Source organism: Manacus candei, unplaced genomic scaffold, assembly GCF_025592945.1.
Source record: "Manacus candei isolate 608988 ecotype Guabito, Panama unplaced genomic scaffold, ASM2559294v1 h1tg000566l, whole genome shotgun sequence".
Classification (NCBI taxonomy): domain Eukaryota; kingdom Metazoa; phylum Chordata; class Aves; order Passeriformes; family Pipridae; genus Manacus; species Manacus candei.
The window spans coordinates 1-14,561 of record NW_026138614.1 but is presented as its reverse complement, the minus strand read 5'-3'; the positions used below and the strand labels follow the sequence as shown (position 1 = coordinate 14,561).

Here is a 14,561-nt window from a genome sequence, read left to right as displayed (position 1 = left end):
CCCTGAGGTGTTTTTGGGTTCCCTGGGCTGATTTTTGGGGTGATTTTGGGTTCCCTGAAGTGTTTTTGGGATCTCTGAGATGGTTTTTGGGGTCTCTGGGCTGATTTTGGGTTCCCTGAGGGGATTTTGGGGTCCCTGGGCTGGTTTTGGGGTGATTTTGGGTTCCCTGAGGGGATTTTGGGTTCCCTGAGGGGATTTTGGGATCTCTGGGGTGTTTTTGGGGTCTTGGGATGGTTTTTGGGGTCCCTGAGGTGATTTTGGGGTCTCTGAGGTGGTTTTGGGGTGATTTTGGGGTCTCTGAGGTGCTTTTGGGGTCCTGAGGTGCTTTTGGGGTCCCTGAGGTGCTTTTGGGTTCTCTGGGGTAATTTTGGGGTCCCTGAGGTGTTTTTGGGTTCCCTGGGCTGTTTTTGGGGTGTTTTTGGGGTCCCTGAGGTGTTTTGGGGTTCCCTGGGCTGTTTTTGGGGTGTTTTTGGGGTCCCTGAGGTGCTTTTGTGTTCCCTGTGCTGGTTTTTGGGGTGATTTTGGGTTCCCTGAGGGGATTTTGGGTTCCCTGAGGTGTTTTTGGGGTCTCTGAGATGGCTTTTGGGTTCCCTGAGGTGTTTTTGGGTTCCCTGGGCTGATTTTTGGGGTGATTTTGGGTTCCCTGAGGTGTTTTTGGGGTCTCTGAGGTGTTTTGGGGTTCCCTGGGCTGATTTTTGGGGTGATTTTGGGTTCCCTGAGGTGTTTTGGGGGTCTCTGAGATGGTTTTTGGGGTCTCTGAGATGGTTTTGGGGTCTCTGAGGTGTTTTTGGGTTCCCTGAGGTGCTTTTGGGTTCCCTGTGCTGGTTTTTGGGGTGATTTTGGGTTCCCTGAGGTGTTTTTGGGATCTCTGGGGTGTTTTTGGGGTCTTGGGATGGCTTTGGGGTCTCTGGGGTGTTTTTAGGGGTCCCTGGGGGGGTTTGGGGGGATTTTGGGGTCTCTGGGGTGATTTTGTGGGGTTTTTGGGGTCCCTGAGATGGTTTTTGGGGTCTCTGGGGTGTTTTTGGCTTCCCTGAGGTGTTTTGGGGTTCTCTGAGGTGTTTTTGGGTTCCCTGAGGTGATTTTGGGTTCCCTGAGGTGTTTTTGGGTTCCCTGGGCTGGTTTTTGGGGTGATTTTGGGTTCCCTGAGGTGCTTTTGGGGTCTCTGAGATGGTTTTTGGGCTCTCTGGGGTGATTTTGGGTTCCCTGAGGTGTTTTTGGGTTCCCTGGGCTGATTTTTGGGGTGTTTTTGGGGTCCCTGGGCTGGTTTTGGGGTGATTTTGGGGCCGTGACCCCCCCTCCCCCAGGGAGGGGATCCAATTTGCCTTCCAGGAGCCCCCAGACCCCCAAAGTGGGGAGGGGACCCCCCTGAACCTGCCCTTCCTCGAGGTGCTCAGCGAGTTCTCCCCGAGGCTCCTGCGCCAGGACAAGGCCCTGCTGTGAGGGGGGTTTTGGGGTCTCTTTTGGGGTCTCTTTGGGGTTTTTTTTGGTGTTTTGGGGGTTTTTTTTGGGGTCTCTTTTGGGGTGTTTTTTGGGTCTCTTTTGGAATCTCTTTAGAGCGTTTTTTGGGGTGTCTTTTGGGGGTTTTTTTAGGTTTTTTTGGGGTCTCAGTCATTTTTTGGGGTCTCTTTTGGGGTCTCTTTTGGGGTCTTTTGTGTTCTCTTTTGGGGTTTTTTTTTTGGGGTGTCTTTTGGGGTGTTTTGGGATCTCTTTTAGGGTCTTTTGTGGTCTCTTTTGGGGTCTCTCTTGAGGTCTCTTTTGGGGTTTTTTTGGGAGTTGTTTGGGGTCTCTCTTGGGGTCTCTCTTGGGGTCTCTTTTGGGATCTCTTTTGGGGTCTGTTTTGGTATCTTTTTGGAGTCTTTTCTGGGGTCTTTTGGGGTCTCTTTTGGGGTCTTTTTCAGGGTGTTTTTAGAGTCTCTTTTGGGGTGTTTTTTGGGTCTCTTTTGAGGCTCTTTTGGGGTCTCTTGGGGTCTCTTTTTATCATTTTTTGGGGTCTCTTTTTGGACCTTTTGGGGTCTCTTTTGGGGTGTCTTGGGGTCTGTTTTGGAGTCTCTTTTGGGGTCTTTTGGGGTCTCTTTTGGGGGTCTTTTTGGGGTCTCTTCTGGAGTTTTTTTTGGGTGTCTTTCAGGGTCTTTTTGGGGTCTCTTGGGGTCTCTTTTGGGGTCTCTTCGGATCTTTTAGGGTCTCTTTTGGGGTGTTTTTGGGGTCTCTTTTGAGGCTCTTTTGGGGTCTCTTTCAGGGTCTCTTTTGGGGTCTCTTTTGGGGTGTTTTTGGGGTCTCTTGAGGGTTTTTGGGGTCCCTGCCCTTCCTCGAGGTGCTCAGCGAGTTCTCCCCGAGGCTCCTGCGCCAGGACAAGGCCCTGCTGTGAGGGGGGTTTGGGGTTTTTGGGGGGGTTTTGGGGTCTCTTTTAGGGTCTTTTTTGTTTTTTGTTTTTTTTTTGAGTATTTTTGGGGGGTTTTTTGGGGTCTTTTGGGGGGTTTTTTTAGGGTTTTTTTGGGGTCTCGGTCATTTTTTGGGGTCTCTTTTGGGATCTCTTTTGGGGTTTTTTTTGGGTGTCTTTTAGGGTCTTTTGGGGTCTCTCTTGGGGTCTCTTTTGGGGGTTTTTTGGGAGTTGTTTGGGGTCTCTTTTGGGGTGTCTTTCGGGGTCTTTTGGGGTCTCTTTTGGGGTCTTTTTCAGGGTGTTTTTGGAGTCTCTTTTGGGGTTTCTTGGGGTCTCATTTGGGATCTTTTTTGGGGTCTTTTGGGTTCTCTTTTGGGGTCTCTTTTGGGGTCTTTTGGATTCTTTTTTGGAGGTTTTTTTTTGGGTCTCTTTTGGGGTGTTTTTGGGGTCTCTTGAGGGTTTTTGGGGTCCCTGCCCTTCCTCGAGGTGCTCAGCGAGTTCTCCCGAGGCTCCTGCGCCAGGACAAGGCCCTGCTGTGAGGGGGGTTTTTGGGGGGATTTTGGGGGGTTTTTTGGGGTTTCTTGGGGTCTCTTTAGTGTGGTTTTTGGGTTCTCTTTTGGTTTCTTTTCAGGCATCTTTTGGGGTTTCTTGGGGTCTCTTTTGGGGGGTTTTTTGAGTATCTTTTAGGGTCTTTTGGGCGTTTTTTTGTGTTTCTTTTGGGGTCTTTTGAGGTCTTTTTGGGGTCTTTTTCAGGGTGTTTTTGGGGTCTCTTTTGGGGTTTTTTTGAGGTCTCTTTTGGGGTCTTTTTTGGAGTGTTTTGGGGTCTCTTTCAGGGTTTTTTGGGGGTCTCTTTCAAGGCTCTTTTGGGGTATCTTCCGGGGTCTCTTTCAGGGTCTTTTTAGAGTCTCTTTTGGGGTCTCTTTTGGGTCTCTCTTGGTCTGTTTTGGGTGTCTTTTGGGGTGTTTTGGGATCTCTTTTGGGGTCTTTTGAGGTCTGTTTTGGAATCTCTTTTGGGATCTCTTTTGGGGTCTCTTTTGGGGTCTCTTTTGGGGTCTTTTTCAGGGTCTCTTTCAGAGTCTTCTTGGGGTCTTTTGGGTTCTCTTTTGGGGTTTTTTTGGGGTCTCTTTCAGGGTCTTTTGGGGTCTCCTCTGTGGTGTTTTTTTGGGTCTTTTTCAAGGCTCTTTTGGGGTCTCTTTTGGAGTGTTTTGGGGTCTCTCTCAGGTTTTTTTGGGGGGTCTCTTTCAGGGTGTTTTTGGGGTCTTTTTCGAGGCTCTTTTGGGGTCTCTTTTGAGGGTCTTTTTTGGGGTCTCTTTCAGGGTCTTTTGGGGTCTTTTTTGGGTTCTCTTTTGGGATCTTTTGGGGTCTCTTTTAGGGTCTTTCATGAGATGTTTTTGGGGTCTCTTTTGGGGGTTTTTTTTGGTTCTTTTCTGGGCTCTTTTGGGGTCTCTTTTTGGGTTCTCTTTCGAGGGTATTTTGGGCTCTTTTTTGGTGTTTTTTTAGGTTCTCTTTTGGGATCTTTTGGGGTCTCTTTTGGGCTCTTTTTTGGGGTCTCTCTTTTGGGGTCACTTTTGGGGTTATTTTTGGGTCCCCCTCCCCCCCGAGGGGTCTCATTTTTGGGGTGTCCCCCCCCCCCCACCCCCCCCCCCAGGCTGTCGTACCTGGAGAGGACCCTGCAGGAGCGGGGGGGGGATTTGGGGGGGGGGTCTCTCCCCCCCGTGGCCCCCCCTCCTCACCTACAGACACTCCCTGAGCCCCCAGAGCCCCCCCGAGCCCCCCCGGGCCAAGAGACCCCGGGCACAGGGTGAGCACCCCCAAATTTGGGGGGGTTGGGGGGGATTTGGGGGGGATTTGGGGAGAATTTGGGGGGGTTGGGGGGGGTTGGGGGAGATTTGAGGGGGATTTGGGGGGGTTTTGGGGGGTGCTGGGGGAATTTGGGGGGGGATTTGGGGGGTCCAGGGGGAGTTGGGGAGGATTTGGGCGATTTGGGGGGTCCTGGGGGGGGCTTGGGGGGGTTTTGGGGGATTTGGGGGGTCCTGGGGGGTTTTGGGGAGAATTTGGGGGGCTTTTGGGGGGTCCTGGGGAGGTTTGGGGGGTTTTGGGGGGTCTTGGGTGGATTTGGGGGGGATTTGGAGGGTCCTGGGGGAATTGGGGGGGGGGTTGGGGGGGATTTGGGGGCATTTGAGGGAGATTTGGGGGATTTGGGGGGTCCTGGGGAGGTTTGGGGAGAATTTGGGGGGGGTTTTGGGGGGGTTTGGGGAGATTTGGGGGGTCCTGGGGGGGGTTTGGGGAGGATTTGAGGGGTCTTGGGTTATGGGAGACCCCAAATTTGGGGGATTTGAGGGGGATTTGGGGGGGTCCTGGGGGAGTTTGGGGGGGATTTGGGGGGATTTGGGGGGGTCCTGGGGGGATTTGGGGGGGGTTGGGTTATGGGAGACCCCAAATTGGGGGGGTTTGGGGGGAATTTTGGGGGGTCTTGGGGGGATTTGGAGGGGATTTGGGGGGGTTTTGGGCGGTTTTGAGGGGGATTTGGGGGGTCCTGGGGGGGTTTGGGGAGGATTTGGGGGGGGTTTGAGGGGTCCTGGGGGGGTTTGGGGGGGTCCCGGGTGTTGTGGAGGGTCCCAATTTTTTTGGGGGGGGGGTCCCGGGGGGGGTTCTGGGTTATCAAGACCCCCCAAATTTTTTATTTTTGGGGGGGGAGGGGGTTCTCTCAGAGCCCCCCCCCCGACCCATTTTCGGGGTGTTCCCCCCCCCACAGCCCCCTCGGAGCCCCCCAGTTCCAGCCCGTGGCCCCCCCGGAGCCCCCCCAGCCCCTCCCTCACCTCCACGGCCCTCAGGGGGGGCCCCCCCGGACCCAAAAACCCTCCCCCCCCCCCCCCCACGGGGGGCCTCCAACTTCCTGCACAGGTGAGAGACCCCCCCCAAAAAAAATATAACACCCCAAAATGACCAAAATAACCCCCCCGGACCCAAAAATATACCCCCCAAAAAAATACACCCCCCCCCAGACTCAAAAATGACCCCCCCAGACCCAAAAATACCCCCCCCCCCCCAAAAAATAACACCCCAAAATAACCCCCCCGGACCCAAAATAACCCCCAGACCCAAAAATAACCCCCCCAAAAAAATAACACCCCAAAATGACCCCCCCGGACCCAAAATAACCCCCAGACCCAAAAATAACCCCCCAAAAAAATACCCCCCCCCCCAGACTCAAAAATAACCCCCCCAGACCCAAAAATACCCCCCCCAAAAAAAATAACACCCCAAAATGACCCCCCCGGACCCAAAATAACCTCCCCCCCAAAAAAATAACACCCCAAAATGACCCCCCCCGGACCCAAAATAACCCCCCCCCCCCAAAAAAATATAACAGCCCAAAATGACCAAAATGACCCCCCCGGACCCAAAAATACCCCCCCCAAAAAAATAACACCCCCCCCCAAAAAAAAATATAACACCCCCAAAATGACCCCCCCGGACCCAAAAATACCCCCCCAAAAAATGAGGGGAGACCCCCCCCAAAAAATAACCCCCCAGACCCAAAAATACCCCCCCAAATATACCCACCCCCCCAAAAAAATAACACCCCCCAGACCCCAAAATAACCCCCCCAAAAATGAGGGGAGACCCCCCCCAAAATAAATCATCCCCCCCCCCAAAAAATAACCCCCCTCGTGACCCCCCCCAGACCCAAAAACCTCCCCCAGGACCCCCAAAAACCCCCAAAAAACCCCAAATAACCCCCCCGTGCCCCCCCCAGACCCAAAAAACCCCCCCAGGACCCCCCCCAAAATTAACCCCACCCCCCCTAAATTAACACCCCCCTCCTAAATTAACCCCCCCCCCCTTAAATTAGGGGAGACCCCCCCCCAAAAATGAGGGGACCCCCCCCAAAATCCCCCCCAATTTCCCCCCCCCGCAGCAGCAGCTCCGCCCTGTCCCAGAGGTCACGGTGAGGGGGGGGGAATTTGGGGGGGGGGGGGGAATTTTGGGGGTCCTGGGGGGGGTTTTGGGTCTGGGGGGGGCCACGGGGGGGATTTTTGGGGGGGGTTTGGGGGGGGGGGGGTTGGGGGTCTAGGGGGGGGATTTTGGGTGGTTTTTTGGGGGGTCTGGGGGGTTATTTTGGGTCTGGGGGGGCCACGGGGGGGTTATTTTCGGGGGGGGTGGGTTTTGGGGGGGTCGGGGGGGTTTTAGGGTCGGGGGGGGCACGGGATGGATTTTTAGGGGGGGGGGTTGGGGTTTTGGGGGGTCCTGGGGGGGTGATTTTGGGTCTGGGGGGGGGCACGGGAGGGATTTTTGGGGGGGGGGGAATTTTGGGGGTCCTGGGGGGTGGTTTTGGGTCTGGGGGGGGGTCCCGGGGGGGCTGTTATTTTGGGGGGGGGGGTTGGGGGGATTTTGGGGGGTCCTGGGGGGGTGATTTTGGGGTCTAGGGGGGGTCACGGGGGGGTTATTTTTTTGGGGGGGGTGTTCCCTCATTTTTGGGGGTTGTTATTTTTTTGGGGGGGGTATATTTTGGGGGGGGGGGGTATTTTTGGGTCTGGGGGGGTTTTGGGGGGTCCTGGGGGGCTTTTTTTTGTTTCTGGGGGGGTCCCAAGAGGGATTTTTGGGGGGATTTTGGGGGGTTTTTGGGTCTGGGGGGGGTCCCCTGAGTGTCCCTTTTTTGGGGGGGGGGGGGGTCGATTTAAGGGAGTCCAAAAGGGGGGTCTGGGGGGGCTTGGAGTGATTGGGGGGGGGTCCTAAACCTGCTGGGGGGTCCCCAAATCTTTTTGGGGGGGGGTCCCATCGCCCCCCCCTCCCCAAAATTCCCCCCCCCCCCCAAAAATCCCCCCCCCAAAGGCTGAGCCTGATGGAGGAGGAGGAGGAGGAGGGAAGAGGAGGAGGAGCCCCCCCAAAACCCACCCAGGGTGAGCCCCCCCCCCAAAAAAAAAACCCCCCCTGAATCTCGGGGACCCCCCCCCGAATTTTTGGGGGCCCCCCCTTGACCTTTGACCCCCCCCCCAGACCCTCCAAAACCGACCCCCGGGACCTTTTCGACGTCTCCGACCTCGACCCCCAGGTGAGGTTTTGGGGGGGATTTTGGGGGTCCCCAAATTTTTTGGGGGGGTCTCACCGCCCCCCCTCCCCCTCCAGGGGCTCTGAGGAAGGAGCCCCCAAAAAACCAACCGGTTTTTTGCCCGTTTTCTCTTGTTTTTACCCCAAAATTCCTGCCCCCCCCCCAGTTCGATGCCAGTTAACGATGGAATTTTGGGGTGAATTTGGGGGATTTTGGGGGTCCCCCAAATTTTTTTGGGGTTCTCCCCCCCCTCTTTTTCTTGCAGGACTTCTGAGGATGGACCCACAAAAAAATCAACCGGTTTTTTGCCTGTTTTCTCTTGTTTTCACCCCAAAATTTGTCCCCCCCCCCCCCCCAGTTCGATGCCAGTTAACGATAAAATTTTGGGGTGAATTTGGGGGGTTTTGGGGGTCCCCCAAATTTTTTGGGGGGGGTCTCACCGCCCCCCTCCCCCTCCAGAGGCTCTGAGGAAGGAGCCCCCAAAAAACCAACCGGTTTTTTGCCCGTTTTCTCTTGTTTTCACCCCAAAATTCGTGTCCCCCCCCCCCAGTTCGATGCCAGTTAACGATGGAATTTTGGGGTGAATTTGGGGGGTTTTGGGGTCCCCCAAATTTTTTGGGGGGGGTCTTTCCACCACCTTTTTCTTCCAGGACTTCTGAGAAATGACCCACGAGAAAAAACAACCGGTTTTTTGCCCGTTTTCTCTTGTTTTCACCCCAAAATTCGTGTTCTCCCCCCTCAGTTGATAAACCACGATTTTGGGTGGTTTTGGGGTGAGTTTTGGGGGATTTTGGGGTGAATTTGGGGGTTTTGGGGGTTTTTTTTGGGGGTCTCCCCCCGGGTTTTGGGGCTCCCCCCCCCTTTTCTCCACACAGTAAAAAACCACCCACTTTTTTGCCCGTTTATTGCCGTTTTCACCCCAAAATAAATAATCACAACTTGCACGTTTCGGGGGCGAATTTGGGGCGGTTTGGGGGGTTTTTGGGGTATTTTTTTGGGGGGTTTTTGGGTGGTTTTGGGGTCCCTCAGATCCTGAGCACGTAGGAGTCACTGTGGGTGATTTTGGGATGTTTGAGGGTGTTTTTGGGGTGTTTTTGGGGTATTTTGGGATGTTTTTGGGTGTTTTGGGGTCCCTCAGAGCCTGAGCACGTAGGAGTCGCTGTGGGTATTTTTGGGGTGGTTTTGGGGTATTTTTGGGGTTTTTGGGGTCCCTCACAGCCTGAGGACATAGGAATCACTGTGGGTGATTTTGGGCTGTTTTTGGGATGGTTTTGGGTGGTTTTGGGTCCCTCAGATCCTGAGCATGTAGGAGTCACTGTGGGTGATTTGGGGGCATTTTTGGGGTGTTTTTGGGGTTTTTGGGGTCCCTCAGATCCTGAGGACATAGGAGTCACTGTGGGTGATTTGGGGGCATTTTTGGGGTGTTTTTGGGGTTTTTGGGGTCCCTCAGATCCTGAGCACGTAGGAGTCACTGTGGGTGATTTGGGGGCATTTTTGGGGTGTTTTTGGGGTTTTTGGGGTCCCTCAGATCCTGAGCACCTAGGAGTCACTGTGGGTGTTTTTGGGGTGGTTTTGGGGTATTTTTGGGGTTTTTTGGGTCCCTCAGATCCTGAGGACATAGGAGTCACTGTGGGTGATTTGGGGCATTTTTGGGGTGTTTTTTGGGGTTTTTGGGGTCCCTCACAGCCTGAGGACATAGGAGTCACTGTGGGTGATTTGGGGGCATTTTTGGGGTGTTTTTTGGGGTTTTTGGGGTCCGTCACAGCCTGAGGACATAGGAGTCACTGTGGGTGATTTGGGGGCATTTTTGGGGTGTTTTTGGGGTTTTTGGGGTCCCTCAGATCCTGAGCACCTAGGAGTCACTGTGGGTGATTTGGGGGCATTTTTGGGGTGTTTTTGGGGTTTTTGGGGTCCCTCAGATCCTGAGCACCTAGGAGTCACTGTGGGTGATTTTGGGGTGGTTTTGGGGTATTTTTGGGGTTTTTTGGGTCCCTCAGATCCTGAGGACATAGGAGTCACTGTGGGTGATTTGGGGGCATTTTTGGGGTGTTTTTTGGGGTTTTTGGGGTCCCTCAGAGCCTGAGCACGTAGGAGTCGCTGTGGGTGAGGTACCTCACCCAGCGCAGGGCCCGGGGGGGTCCCGGGGGGGCCCCAAATTCGGACGAAGCGGACGCGGAGCCCGGAGCAGGTGACGGCCGGGACCTCGAAGGAGGCGTTGGCAGGACCCACCTCCAGGGGCCACCCCGGGGCACACGAGGGCACCTCCAGCTGCCAGGGGGGATTTGGGGACATTTTGGGACATTTGGGGACACTGGGGGGGTCGGGGGGGTTTGGGGGGTTTGGGATATTTGGGGGGGTTTGAGGGGAATTGGGGGATTGGGGGATATTTGGGGGGATTTGGGGTATGGGGGAGATTTAGTGACATTGGGGGGATTTGGGGTTTTGGGGGGAGTGGGGACATTTGGGGACATTTGGGGACACTGAGGGGGTCAGGGGGGTCAGGGGGGCTTGGGATATTTGGGGGGGTTTGGGAGGTTTGAGGGGATTTGGGGATATTGGGGGCATTTGGAACACTGGGGGAATTTGGGGTGTTGGAGGATTTGGGGACATTTGGGGACACGGGGGGTCAGGGGGATTTGGGGACATTGGGGGGATTTGGGATATTTGGGATATTGGGGGAATTTGGGACTCTTGGGTGTATGGGGGGGGATTAGGGGTGGTTTTGGGGGGATTTTGAGGGGTTTGGGGGTCTGGGGAGGTTTTTGGGGGGTCTGGGGTGAATTTTGGGGGGGTTTTGGGTTTGGATTTTTTTTTTGGGGGGGAATCTCACCTTGAAAAGGGCGGAAAGTTGGGACCCCCCCTGGAATTTGGGGATTTCCCAGCGGATGCTTTTGGTGCCCAAATCCAGCTCGGCCACTTGGTCGGGGCTGCTCAGCTCCTGGCTCAGGCTGGGGGGGCAAATTTGGGGGGGTCACCCCCCCCCGAACCCCCCCGGGACCCCCAAATTCCCCCTGAACCCCAAAACCCCCAAACCCTCCCAAAATCCCCCATCCCAAATCCCTTCCCCACCCGCTTGAGGCTTCTGGTTCAAGCTGGGGGGGCCAAAATTGGGGGTTCAACCCCCCCGGGACCCCCCCAAATCCACCCCAGACCCCCCCAAATCCACCCCCCAGGATCCTCCCAGACCCCCCAAATCCCCCAATCCCCCCAAAACCTCCCAAAATCCCCCTCCCCAAATCCCCGAACCCACCCGATCGAGGCTCCTGGTTCAGGCTGGGGGGGGCCAAAATTGGGGTTCAGCCCCCCCCCGGACCCCCCAAAATCCACCCCAGACCCCCCAAAATTCCCCCCCCAGGCCCCCCTGAACCCCCCAAACCCCCCCTGACCCCCCCAAATTACCTGGTGACCCCCTTGGGCACCGGGAGCTGCAGCCTCACGTTCAGGGCGTGGCTGGAATTTGGGGGGGGGAGGGGGAGATTTTTGGGGGGGTCCGGGGCACCCCCAGACCCCCCCCGACCCCCCCCCTGACCCCCCCCGACCCCCCCCGGCCCCAGAGACCCCCCAAAACCCCCCAAACCCCCCCAAAATGCACCTTTTGGGGGGCAGGTCACAGCGAAGCTTCAGGTACAGGCGGATCCTGGGGGGGGGAAATGGGGGGAGACCCCCCCGAAAATGGGGTGAAACCTCCCAAAAATGGGGTAAAACACCCCCAAAAAATGGGGTGAAACTCCCCCAAAATGGGGGTAAAACAGCCCAAAAAAAATGGGGATAAACCCCCTCAAAATGGGGATGAAACTTCCCAAAAAATGGGGATAAAACCCCCCCAGAATGGGGGTAAAACACCCCAAAAATAGGGATAAAACCACCCAAAAATGGGGGGTAAAACTCCCCAAAAATGGGGATGAAACTCTTCTAAAAATGGGGATAAAACCCCCCAAAAATGGGGTGAAACCCCTCGAAAATGGGAATAAAAACCCCCCAAAAAACGGAGATTAAAAACCCCCAAAATGGGACTGAGTCCCCAAAAACGGGGTGTGTCCCCCAGAGAACCCCCCGAAATTTTGGGGTGCCCCAAATCCCCCCAAAAATGGTGTAAAAATTCTCTATAAATGGTGGAAAAATACCCTAAAAATGGTGTAAAAACCCCTAAAAACGGTGTAAAAATACCCTAAAAATGGTGTAAAAACCCCTAAAAACGGTGTAAAAATACCCTAAAAATGGTGTAAAAAAACCCCTAAAAATGGTGGGAAAATACCCTAAAAACGGTGGAAAAATACCCTAAAAATGGTGGAAAAATACCCTAAAAATTGCCATAAACCCCCCAAAATGGAGGTAAAACCCCCCAAAATCGAGGTGTCCCCCCCAGAGACCCCCCCCCCAAATTTTGGGGTCCCCACCTGCCCCCGGGGTCCTTTTCCAGGGTGGGGAAGAGGCGGAAGGGGGAGCGGGGCCGGGATTTCATCCAGCACCTGGTACTGCATCAGGGTCAGCTGGGGGCAAAATGGGGCCAAAATCACCTTAAACACCCCAAAAAACCCCTTTAAACCCCCCAAAATCTGCTTTAACACCCCAAAAAACCCTTTTAAACCCCCCAAAATCCCCTTTAACACCCCAAAATCCCCTTAAACACCCCAAAAAACCTTTAAACCTCCCAAAATCCCCTTTAACCCCCCCAAAATCCACTTTAACACCCCAAAAAACCCTTAACCCCCCCAAAATCCCCTTAAACACCCCAAAAAACCCCTTTAAACCCCCCAAAATCCCCTTTAACACCCCAAAATCCCCTTAAACACCCCAAAAAACCTTTAAACCCCCCAAAATCCCCTTAAACACCCCAAAAAACCCTTTAAACCCCCCCAAAATCACTAAATCCACTTTAAGCCCCCAGAAACCCCCCAAAATCCCTCAAAATCCCCTTTAACCCCCCCAAAATCCCCCCAAATCCCTCTAAATCCCCTTTAACCCCCCCCAAGACCCCCTTTAACCCCCCCAAAATCCCTTTAAATCCCCTTTAACCCCCCCAAAGCCCCCCTTAAACCCCACCAGACCTCCTTTAACCCCCCCAAAATCCACTTTAACCCCCCCAAGACCCCCTTTAACCCCCCCAAAACCTCCTTTAATCCCCCAAAAATCCCTCTAAATCCACCTTAACCCCCCAAAAAATCCCTTTAACCCCCCCAAAGCCCCCCCAAAACATCCCATAAAGCCCCTTCAACCCTCCAAAAATCCCTTTAACCCCCAAAGCCCCCCAAAACCCCTCTAAACCCCCTTTAACCCCCCCAAAACCTCCTTTAATCCCCCCAAAATCCCTCCAAACCCCCTTTAACCCCCCCAAAATCCCTCTAACCCCCCTTTAACCCCCCCAAAATCCCTCTAACCCCCCTTTAACCCCCCCAAAGCCCCCCAAAATCCCTCTAAATCCCCTTTAACCCCTCAAAAATTCCCTTTAAATCCCCTTTAATCCCCCCAAAATCCTTCTAAACCCACTTTAATCCCCCCCAAATCCCTCTAAATCCCCTTTAACCCCCCCCAAAGCCCCCCCAAAATTCTTCTCCCCCCCCGTGCCCCCCCCTGACCTCCCCCGGGGTGGGGGTGACCCTGAGGACCCTCCCGGTCCCGAACTCGTCCAGCCTGATGGAGCTGTGAAGGAACACTCGTCCACCCGCACCGGGGTCCCGTAGCCTGGGGGGCACAGGGGGGGAAAAGGGGATTTGGGGGGGTAAAAAGGGGTTTTGGGGGGTAAAAAGGGGTTTTTGGGGGGGTTAAAAGGGCATTTGGGGGGTTCAAAGGGGATTTGGGGGGGTTAAAAGGGAGTTTTGGGGGGATTTGAGGGGGTTAAAGGGGATTTTTTGGGGGGTTAAAGGGATTTTTGGGGGCTTAAAGGGGGAATTTTGGGGGTTAAAAGGGATTTTTGGGGGGTTAAAGGGGATTTTTGGGGGGTTAAAAGGGATTTTTGGGGGGTTAAAAGGATTTTTGGGGGGTTAAAGGGGATTTTTGGGGGCTTAAAGGAGGAATTTGGGGGGTTAAAAGGGATTTTTGGAGGGATTTGGGGGGTTAAAGGAGGTTTTTCAGGGGATTTGAGGGGGTTAAAGAGGATTTTTGGGGGGTTAAAAGGGGTTTTTGGGGGGTTAAAAGGGGATTTGGGGGGAGTTGAGGGGGTTAAAGGGGATTTTTTGGGGGGGTTAAAGGGGATTTTGGGGGGGTAAAAAGGGTTTTGGGGGGGTTAAAAGGGGATTTGGGGGGGTTAAAGGGGATTTGGGGGGTTAAAGGGGATTTGGGGGGGTTAAAAGGGGAAGTTTTGGGGGGATTTTGGGGGTTAAAAGGGATTTTTTGGGGGGTTAAAGGGATTTTTGGAGGGATTTGGGGGGTTAAAGGGGGAATTTGGGGGGATTTTGGGGGTTAAAAGGGATTTTTTGGGGGGTTAAAGGGGATTTTTGGGGGGTTAAAAGGGCATTTGGGGGATTTGGGGGGACTAGAGGAGGGATTTGGGAGGTTCAAAGGGATTTTTGGGGGGAGTTGAGGGGGATTTCGGGGGTTAAAAGGGATTTTTGGGGGGATTTTGGGAGTTTAAAAGGGGATTTGGGGGGGATTTTGGGGGTTAAAAGGGATTTTTTGGGGGGTTAAAGGGGTTTTGGGGGGGATTTGAGGGGGTTAGAAGGGATTTGGGGGGGAGTTGAGGGGGATTTTGAGGGGGTTAAAGGGGTTTTGGGGGGGATTTGAGGGTTTAAAAGGGATTTTGGGGGGTTCAAAGGGATTTTTGGGGGGATATAAAGGGGATTTTGGGGAGGTTAATGGGGGATTTTGGGGGGTTAAAAGGGGGATTTTGGGGGGCTTAAAGGGGGAATTTGGGGGGATTTTGGGGGTTAAAAGGGATTTTTGGGGGGGTCTCACCCCTCAGCTCTGATTTCCCCACACAAAACTCCTCCGTGAGCCCAATTCTCATCTCTGGGGGGGAAAAGGGACAATTTGGGGTCACCTGGGGGGGGCCCCAAACCCCCTCCAGGACCCCAAAACCCCCCCCAAATTTTGGTGACACCCCCAAAAACCCCCAAAACCCCCCTTTTTAAACCCCCCCAAAATCCCCCAAATCCCCCTAAAAATCCCTCAAATCCCTCCCAAAATCCCTCAAAT

At 54.3% G+C, this 14,561-nt stretch overlaps 2 protein-coding genes across 19 annotated transcripts in view; one reads left to right on the top strand and one right to left on the bottom strand.

Annotated features, from left to right (window-relative positions):
- Positions 1-7,833, top strand: part of LOC127466026 (cohesin subunit SA-3-like) — a 33,051-nt gene extending 25,218 nt beyond the window's left edge. The window contains exons 22-28 of the mRNA XM_051776617.1: positions 1,305-1,436; positions 4,026-4,178; positions 5,133-5,281; positions 6,300-6,329; positions 7,214-7,281; positions 7,379-7,433; positions 7,696-7,833. Coding sequence (XP_051632577.1) covers positions 1,305-1,436; positions 4,026-4,178; positions 5,133-5,281; positions 6,300-6,329; positions 7,214-7,218 — 469 coding nt within the window. The 3' untranslated portion in view covers positions 7,219-7,281; positions 7,379-7,433; positions 7,696-7,833. The remainder of the gene's footprint in view (positions 1-1,304; positions 1,437-4,025; positions 4,179-5,132; positions 5,282-6,299; positions 6,330-7,213; positions 7,282-7,378; positions 7,434-7,695) is intronic.
- Positions 7,834-8,141: 308 nt separating this feature from the next.
- On the bottom strand, positions 8,142-14,383 carry LOC127466027 (AP-4 complex subunit mu-1-like). Of its 18 annotated transcripts, none has more exons than XM_051776622.1 (9): positions 14,322-14,370; positions 13,007-13,112; positions 11,828-11,920; positions 11,023-11,067; positions 10,830-10,880; positions 10,261-10,378; positions 9,205-9,698; positions 8,821-8,969; positions 8,142-8,407 (listed from the first exon to the last, which is right to left on the bottom strand). In XM_051776622.1, the coding sequence occupies exons 3-9, from the start codon at positions 11,890-11,892 to the stop codon at positions 8,169-8,171; spliced, it is 1,161 nt and encodes a 386-aa protein (XP_051632582.1). In that variant the 5' UTR covers positions 11,893-11,920; positions 13,007-13,112; positions 14,322-14,370; the 3' UTR covers positions 8,142-8,168. The 18 variants fall into 18 exon arrangements, 10 of the variants coding, with proteins under 10 accessions (XP_051632582.1, XP_051632580.1, XP_051632583.1 ...); XR_007902574.1 differs by having other exon boundaries at positions 8,318-8,969; positions 9,048-9,282; positions 9,439-9,698; XR_007902575.1 differs by having other exon boundaries at positions 8,318-8,969; positions 9,048-9,360; positions 9,518-9,698.
- Between the last annotated feature and the right edge of the window lie 178 nt (positions 14,384-14,561).

Excerpts from the sequence above, each read along its gene's own strand:
- LOC127466027 (XM_051776618.1), bottom strand. The coding sequence starts at position 11,892 with ATGAAATCCCGGCCCCGCTCCCCCTTCCGCCTCTTCCCCACCCTGGAA. Across the intron at positions 11,068-11,827 it reads GAAAAGGACCCCGGGGGCAG|GATCCGCCTGTACCTGAAGC; the intron begins GTGGGGACCCCA and ends TCCCCCCCCCAG. Across the intron at positions 10,881-11,022 it reads TGTGACCTGCCCCCCAAAAG|CCACGCCCTGAACGTGAGGC; the intron begins GTGCATTTTGGG and ends CCCAAATTCCAG.